The sequence below is a fragment of the Sycon ciliatum genome, chromosome 5, assembly GCF_964019385.1.
Source record: "Sycon ciliatum chromosome 5, ocSycCili1.1, whole genome shotgun sequence".
Taxonomy (NCBI): Eukaryota; Metazoa; Porifera; class Calcarea; order Leucosolenida; family Sycettidae; genus Sycon; species Sycon ciliatum.
Window position 1 is genome coordinate 36462973 of NC_088647.1, and position 8602 is coordinate 36471574.

The 8602-nt window shown below is 46.4% G+C and overlaps 1 protein-coding gene and 1 pseudogene across 1 annotated transcript; one reads left to right on the plus strand and one right to left on the minus strand.

The window, feature by feature from the left end:
• Positions 1 to 1402: 1402 nt before the first annotated feature.
• On the minus strand, positions 1403 to 8314 carry LOC135818537 (uncharacterized). Its single transcript, XM_065331932.1, has 3 exons — positions 7188 to 8314; positions 4468 to 4691; positions 1403 to 2951 (listed from the first exon to the last, which is right to left on the minus strand). Exons 1-3 carry the CDS (start codon positions 7900 to 7902, stop codon positions 2748 to 2750), a joined length of 1143 nt encoding a protein of 380 aa, XP_065188004.1. The 5' UTR covers positions 7903 to 8314; the 3' UTR covers positions 1403 to 2747.
• Positions 6348 to 6439, plus strand: LOC135818638 (U5 spliceosomal RNA; annotated as a pseudogene).
• Positions 8315 to 8602: the final 288 nt, after the last annotated feature.

The window sequence follows — 8602 nt, forward strand, 5'->3', positions numbered from 1 at the left end:
CTGTAACCGTAGGAAATACTGTGTGCGCCGGTGTCATCCATGGCTTCTGGTTGTGATGTGTGTGGGTGGGTCCACCCTAGCCATTGGCAGCTAACGCTATAGAAAAATTGGCAGAATTTGGTCCATTTTCTGGTATGTCTACCTGTTTGGTATCCTCCATACATGTGTATATGTACCAAGCATGTTTGGTACATATACACATGTATGGAGGATACCAACCAGCTATCACCAAACTATGCTTTATTCCCGTAGCTATGCAGAAGACGTTACTTCAGTAACGTCTGGCGCTAGCCAGGGTCCACACAGCTTTATATTGGCCAAGTCCCACTGAACATGGAATAAGTAGCCTGATGATTGCATTGAGCAAGAATCTCTGAGTGGCGACAACTCTGTAAACCTCCATTGTGGCTTTTGTGTGTACTAGTGCTCCACATTATTGTGTTGAGCCCTCTCTGCTGGCAGAAGGAAGTTTTCCTCCTTGTATGTGGATAAAGAAATGAATGGGAATTCAAGGAAGTGCCTGCCATGAGGTCACGGTGTAGGGTTCTGCCAATCTCACTGCTTTTCTAGCAGAACCTGCCAGTTTTTCTAGCATTGTCCATCAAGGGCTAGTCCACCCCAATCGGATTATCCCAGCCATCAATGCCGGCACAATGGTGTGCCGGTGGTGGCAAGGGCATGGGTGGTACCGACGATTTCAGCTGGCCCGACGTGTGGTCTTCCTCTCCGTCGTGTTGCTGCACGTTGAGTTGTTTTCCGGCTGTGTCAGTGGTAGAGCCGAGACTGGGTTTTTGCGTGGTCTGCCCACGGTTTGGTCATTTCGCTTTGGGTACATTTGGTAACATGTGCAGTGGCACATTCACTTTGATATGCCCCTACAATGTTACCAATGTACATATGTACTGGCTACAATAATTCCGGCATTCGGTAGACCAATCACGTTTTGACATTTCTAATTTGTTGTATCACACTACTATCCGGTTGAAACGAGCGTCTCACATGATCCCATATGATCAGGTAACAATGGTTGATAGCTGTTAGTTACCCAAGAGGTGAAAGATGAAGTCACATGTTGACAAGGTCAGAAGCTGCCAAGACATGACAACCTGCCGAAAGGTCACTTCCGCAACCTTCGGGTCAACTAACTAAGTAACTTTGCGTTAGAACCCTCCTGGTACCTAATGATGTCATTGCGCTATCAACACTCTTGTGGTGAAGATTTACTTTGCGGCACATTTCATCCATTCCCAATCCTTATGGTTATAGGAATCTGGATGATCCCATGATTAGCCATAGACCCTTCTTCAGTGACTTTCACTGGTGATTGGGAGACGTACAATCCCGCCGGTAAAGTTTATATCATTTAATATGCCACAGCATACAAACAGCTACTAATATTGGTTTCTGCTCCATGCAAGGCATAAATATTGTGATGATCCGGCTTATCACAATCGGTGCCCTCCACAGACAGTGAAACATCGTCAGTCAGGTTCATTTGAAAAAGACTTCTGAGTAATAAATGCATTGTTTCCAAGCAATAATAATTATAATATTTATGTGGCAGCAGCCAGCTTCCTTGTAGTAGCGATCATAATATTTTATCAGCAGCAGCGCTTCGCCATCTCCGAGTCATGAATCACAATCATGTTTGTAAGTGCTTCTGGAGTTCTGGCTCGGCCTGAGAGACATAATTATAGAGCATCTACCAATTATGGCGTATTCGCAGCTTGCCAGACTTTGCATAAATAGTTCTCAGATGATATGAATGTGATTTTAAAAGCCACGATGAGGTGAGGTCTTCTAGTACGATCTTCTTGAAAAGCTCTCACGGTTTAAATAACAGCAGAGCTAAGCCTGCCAGCGAAATGCAATTGTAGATATATAAAGCCAAGTTTCTTTTAGCCGAAACAGCATCGACATTGTCCACCATAAAAGCAGAGATAAGAGGAACAGCCGTATTGTAAAGCGTTGAGAGTTACGGCAATGCCATTACTTACAATGTACTGTAATGTGTGAGTGCCTGGTACAGTTGATGTGCAACATCAATATAGTATTATTTTACTACCTGTCCATCGGGCCAGACTAGAATTCCAGCTACAGATCGTACCCAACACGACAATAGTACCTTCACTATTATCATGCAGTGGTCGGTGGGGGAGTCCACTGCACCTCACCAGTGCAGCTCATGTAGCACCCACACACCCATTGTTGTTTTTTTTGCTTTGTCTTTGAGTGTTTCCCCTTCTTCTGTAGGTGTGTGCAATAATATACGATAAAAAGACAATACTTCACTACAAGCCCTACCTCCAGTCAGCCTGAGTAATGCATTGATCTCTACTGTCATGACATCACCATGTGATGAACAAATGCAGCATGTAGTCATGTGACCGAAATAGGAGCACACAGGTCATGTGACACAGTAGGCTCACACACACAGACCACTACTGCCGTACTGGCACAGCTACTGAGGTAGACGTGCACATATGCCGCTGCGAAGAATCCATTGCGAGCCATTTGGTGGTTGTCGCCGGTGAGCCAATGTCTGCATACGCCCATGTGGCAGCAATGTGTTTCTCATGACGTGCATCCTGCGGCGCAAATACTGGTATACATGTACTGGTCCACACACACAGTCAGTGCCGGTCGGCTCACACCGTTATGATCCTACCATGATACTTGGTTATGTCATCATGGCATAAGTACTGGTACTGGTCCACACACACACAACGCAGTCACTGCCGATCGGCTCACACCGCTACGATCTTACGATCAGACTTGGTTATGGCGTCGTGGCGCAGTTTCTTCAGGTAGAACGGGGGCAGCTTTCCCTTGTCTATCGTCTGGGTTTGATTTCCGACGCTAATACCGAGCTGCTGAACTTCTCTAGCTTCTTGGCAGCCGGCGCACAGGCCACACAGGCAAGTGACTATGCAGTCATTCTTCAAGGATCCCTGTTGCCGGGCAAATACGCATCACAAATTCACAATCATAATAATTATCATCTGCGAGGAGATAATAATTTAATTAAAAATTGTTTGCACCTTTCGCCGGCTCAAACTGATGAATACTTTAATTAAAGCTATGACAAGTACTTCTTAAAGTATAAAACGCCACAGACATCACCACGTAACATGGCACTTGTTCAAATTGTAGATGTGTAATTTTCATCACAGTCATGATTGGAGATTCACAATCAGGGAACAGGAAAAACCCATCGTCAAGCTTGCTCAGTTGAGATATGCACGAGTCCTGGATACCCATTACCGGCACCACTGGTACGCGGTTCATGCTCCCATGAGACTGAAACTCAGTCATCATAGGGTAATGGTCGGCTCTGTAGCCAGCCAGGTGCCGTACCACACCTCTCAGGAGCTGCCTCCGGGCCTGATATCATAAATAGAACACTGTTGTGCATGCGTAGAAGCACGTGCACGCATGTCAAAAATACAATGGCAATCGTGTAGCTGACCCGTACCCGTGATGGTAACTGTCATGTGCTGCGGATACACAAGTGGCATCGGCAGTGATCAGGTGCTACATATTTTTCTCAGGAATATAGAAGAAAAGAGGGTTTGTCAACTGAAAACCAGAACAGAGCGAAATGCAACTGATGGAGCAGGTGTCAGTTGACAGATCCCTTTTTCTTCTATACAGTGTAATGCGGTTACGTGAGGTCCACCGTGACAAGTCTTAATTCGAGAAGTACTTCTGGAGAGTGAATTCTCAGGACTATACTGCATTAAAAAGAACATACTAATAGATGCTCAGTTTCTCGCCACTTGCTTGAAAGCAAGGTCCTGTCAATTTAGATTGTGAGTGGCGTGCGATCTTTTTGACACTGGGTGTGAAGCACAGAATCATTTGGCGCTGCAACAGCTACCCGCAACTCCAAGGGAGATGCAGGGGCTTGGTATGTGCCACCCACTCCTCCATCTCCCTTCGAGTTGGTAGCTGCTTGCTAACCGTTATGTGCTGAAATGCCGTCAATGGTTTCTTTAGTGTACACGAAGCAGTGTCTGCTCCAGAGCGGGTCAGCCACCCGGCTGGGGGGTATTTGGACCCATTTGGCAAAAGAACACCGGGTCACTTGTGACCCGGTTGGGAATACAGTCATAATCTCAGGGAGTCCAAAAATATTTACAGAGCCCTGATGTTCATGTAACGTTACATGCAGTAGCCGCACTTGAATGTACCCGGGACTGACCCGGTTGCAAGAGTCATGCCAGGTACACGTGTAGCCAGTTGGTTTGAAATCCTAGAGCAGCGGACACTGATGTGAAGTACTCTGTATACAGTGAATTTGGTAGAAAGAACTAATCCATGCATGCATTGATATGTGCACATTGCACGCACGCACAGTGTGTCATGCGAAATTTCCTAAGCTGGTTGTGTTTCTCAATACAACTGTATAGCCAGTCGTGCAAACTTTACTTTCACAGTGTTCTGTGCACATTGTGGCTTTCTCACCTGAATACTAAATCGATCCCGGACCCTCTTGCGTAGAAACAGATGCCCGAGAAAGCAGCATAGGATATAGAACACGGGTCGGACTGCTCGCACCATCCTGTAGCCCAGTGGTTTCTGCTGGGCACGCGCGGCGCGATGGTTCTCTCCGCGGTCTATCTTGTTATTGTCCAGTATGTGCGATATCTTGAAGAGCAAGTACCATGGACAGAGCAATCCCCACATGCCTATATACGCACACACACATACACGTGCACACATACACACACACATACACGCACACATACACATACATACACACACTTACTTGTTGTACTTGTACTTGTACTACACACACATACACACACACACACACACACACACACACATATGCACGTCAGGGCGTAAGGAGACAGCATTGGATAATGTTCTGTATATAAACGCTAAATCACGTGGGTTTCGACCCAGGCTTCGATTTATGGGTGAGTTCAACCAGAGGAAATAGGTGGGTGCTTACGTGAATTATTTTTGGACCCTGATCGATTACTAATATGCCGTCAAAAGTCCATTTCTACTCCTAGAGTCCAGTATGACTACTTTAGCGGACACTCCAGCACTACTTGTTCCTGTAAATATACAAAATTTCAGCAGCTATTTAATTTAAAGCAACGAAATCATATTTCGTACTGATCGTTATATGTCAAATCTAGACTTGTATGCTGCTGCATCCACTACCACTCTGCAACACTACCTTGATGCTTCCAAGTGCACCCTGGCACATTCAATTTTTCTTTTAAGGTTTAAGTCAGGTGGCACCACCCGAAGCTGCGTTCGTCTCCCCCTAGCCAGGTCTACCCTATTCGTAAATTCCCCTTTCTTTTCCTCCTACTCCACGTGGCTCCAACTGCCTCCCAGTGTAAGGCAAGCTCCAGATATGCCCAAATTCCGTACCCTCGTCAGACAGCACTTCAGTATCTCCCAGTAAACAAAATCACAGTCACCACTTCCGCTGCATAGCTCGCTGAGCATCCCATTGCTTTGTAAGTTGCTAATTCCTTCCCACTTTGTGTACGTGCTCTTCAATTTCTTTTTTCTCTTCTTCTGTGGTTGGTCTCACCCTCTCCTCAATTCAACTGGCTGTCCTGACATGCCACGAGGTGCAGAAATAAATAAATAAATAAAAGGACCAAGGAACTACAAGTTACGCTATACTGTCCACTAACACCGCCAGTTACTAAACAATCAGCTCATGCGATAACATTGCACGACACTGACCGACGGTACTGACGTTCTACAACAAACTGGTTAACAGCTCTATACTATGGCACATCTTGGATAATACATTTTTTCATTTTTTTTTAATGGAAACAAGTAAAACGGCGTGGCACAAGTTATGCGTTAGAGTCCACCAACTAAACCAGGTTTTGAACAGTCAGACGTGCACAAGGTATCACCAGACTGACAAGGCGTACTGAGACATTCCACGGCAAGGAAGTGAGCTTGAGCACTGCTCGCTAGCGCTAACCAACGGCCTTCCAACTTGGAAGGTTCATGGAGTATCTGAGTACAGTCAATTTTGCGTATAACGACACTCGGTGCACCGGTGGGGCATCAAAAAGTGTCCTTATTCGCGAAGTATCCTTATACCCGAAGTCTCATTATATGTATTACAGTTAGATGGGACTTTGCTCTGGGCATGGGAACTCTGTCGTTTTTCGCGAATTGTCGTTATTAGAGAAGTTGAGTGTACTTATAATTTTCTTTGCTATAAATGAATCCTTGGTTCTCCATCCGAGTACAGCTACATGTAGTTAATGTCGGCAATATCCGGCACCGACCCAAAACGGGTAAATTAAACCACGGACGGAATATTTCACATCGGCTTTGCTGATGTTATACTTGTAACAGTCTGGTTTACCTTCAACCAGGAATAGATCTTTCGCCTTTTACTAAAGATTTCCGTGGAGGTGGACATTGAAGGAGTCTTCAAATAAACACAAAGCCCATGCTGAAAATAACTTGCTGCCGATATGTCGAAAATCGGGAAATGCCGACATGATTATGCAGTTCCGAAATTTTGTATATTCACAGTACTCAGCCCAAGCCAATCACTACCATCATCATTGCATCTTTAAAACTTGTTGACTACCGTAATTTACAGAGTATAAGCCGCACCCCCTCCCCCCCCCCCATTTTTTTGCCACGAAATACAGACATCTACTCTATTTATCACCAGAGCATCTCTTATGTGGAATGCCCTCCCTGCTCACTTGAAAGGAAGTGAGGACATTAGATCATTTTCTACAGAACTTTTGCACGCTCTAAATGACGACAAATTGACTATATCCCTATACCCCCTCCTTTTTGAAAATGTATTTCACCAATAAAATAAGGGTTGGAATTTTTTAAACATGAATATCGACGGATTTGCCCCTTCTGTTCATGCATTGCCCTGCTCTAGTAATGGTTCATGAATCCGCCCAGTCCACATTCCTTCTCCGTTTTTCTTTCCTTTCAGTTGCATCTTCCTCTCTGCTATGTTTTATTTTCTCTTTTCGTTCGTCCCTCTTGATATTTGTACTTTGTACTGTTGAGGCAACGAACTGAAATAATAAAAACCAAACCAACCAAACCAAACCAGAGTATAAGCCGCACCCCCGTTTTTGGGGGTAAATTTTGAGTGTTCAACGACAGTAGTTACGTGCAGCTTATACTCCGGAAAATAATGGTATATGAGTACTCACAAATGTCTACATTGTTTCCACAGTCGAATATCTCCGATGCCCACCAGTTTTCGTACTTTCCTTTCTGCTGAGGCTGTGCCTGCGCCTGTTGTTCGGTACTAAGTCCTGAAGCCTCTACATGCATCATCTGCTCTGCCATATCCACATCATGATCAAAGTCATCCGGCTTTATACTTATAGATCCATGTAGAAATGATACCGCGGGAACTTGAAGCGATACGTGCACAGACTCAGTGCGAGTCGCTTCGTGTTCAGGAGAGTCAGCAACTGGGTTCGCGATGTCCTCATTCTGCTCAGCGTTGCCATCGACCGATGTCGCTTCATGGCCGGTTTCGCGTTGACTCTCGGCTGCTGGCGGCGTCTCCCCTGCTGGCGGCGCCTCCGCTGAAGGCAGTGGCCGCTCTGCTACTACTGGCGATGCCTCCGTTGCTGCTACTAGCGGCGCTTCCGTTGCCACTGCTAGCGGTGCCTTTCCTGGCCACACACAACCGGAGCTTGTGCATCTAGGTTCCATCTGGTTAGTCCAGGCCAATCGCGATGCAGGCAGCTGGGTGTCGAAGTAGAGCGGATTGGCCATGACCATTGGCATTGGCTGGTGGACGACCATGCCGCTGCCTTCATCGGGCAGGTCCGTCACGATATCCAGTGCCGGGTTAGTTCTGGAAGAGCGCTTGCTGCTGGCACTCCCCGCGCCTCTCGAGGCGATTCTCTCCATGTCTGCCCGTGTGTTGGAACTGCTGGACACACTAAGGAATTCTATCTATTGCGGAAAAGAATATGCTGCTCGGGTGCAACTGACTTCTGAAGTATGGTATCGCACACCAGCGTTAGCTCCCTGCAAGTAACGTTAGCTTAGAACAAGAAGGCTACTGCAAGACTGCGAGGCTCGACTTTAGCATTTCTATCTCCTTACAAGCTGCGCGTGTACGTGTGGGAATGCCACGAGCTGTCTTCCTCCTCACGTGCAAGCGCACTCCCGCAGAGCTCACTCACGAACTCACTTCTTTGTCCAGCTCAAGATTGTCGATAAATCCGCAAAGCATGGCCTGCTGCCGTTCCTGAAGAGCGGCAACGGAAGTACGTCACGTTGATATACAGTACAGGGTGGATATGAGCTCGCCAACCGACATACAATAGTCAATACAACTACAAGCCAGGAAACACAAGACAGGAGGCACATGACCTGCCACTTCACTTGGTCATGTAGTTGTACTGAGCCCTGCTAAAGACTGGACGCTAGCAGCAGCATAGTAGCGCCGGGTCGAGTATGTGGTCCGCGATGAAATCATAAAACTCGTGAAACTACTGCTTTCAAAGCCGAAATACATGCCAGAAAACGTCTGTGCCTAGCGCCTAGCGCCTGTGGCCCAGTGTGGGCAGTGTGGGTGTTCCGCGCAATCTGAGAATTCCAGATT

Bases quoted from the DNA above. Each gene is read 5' to 3' on its own strand.
- LOC135818537 (XM_065331932.1), bottom strand. From the start codon at position 7,902: ATGGAGAGAATCGCCTCGAGAGGCGCGGGGAGTGCCAGCAGCAAGCGC. The intron at 4,692-7,187 runs GTGAGTACTCAT...GTGCGTATATAG, and splicing joins TGGAAACAATGTAGACATTT to GCATGTGGGGATTGCTCTGT. The intron at 2,952-4,467 runs GTGAGAAAGCCA...GCCCGGCAACAG, and splicing joins GGGATCGATTTAGTATTCAG to GGATCCTTGAAGAATGACTG.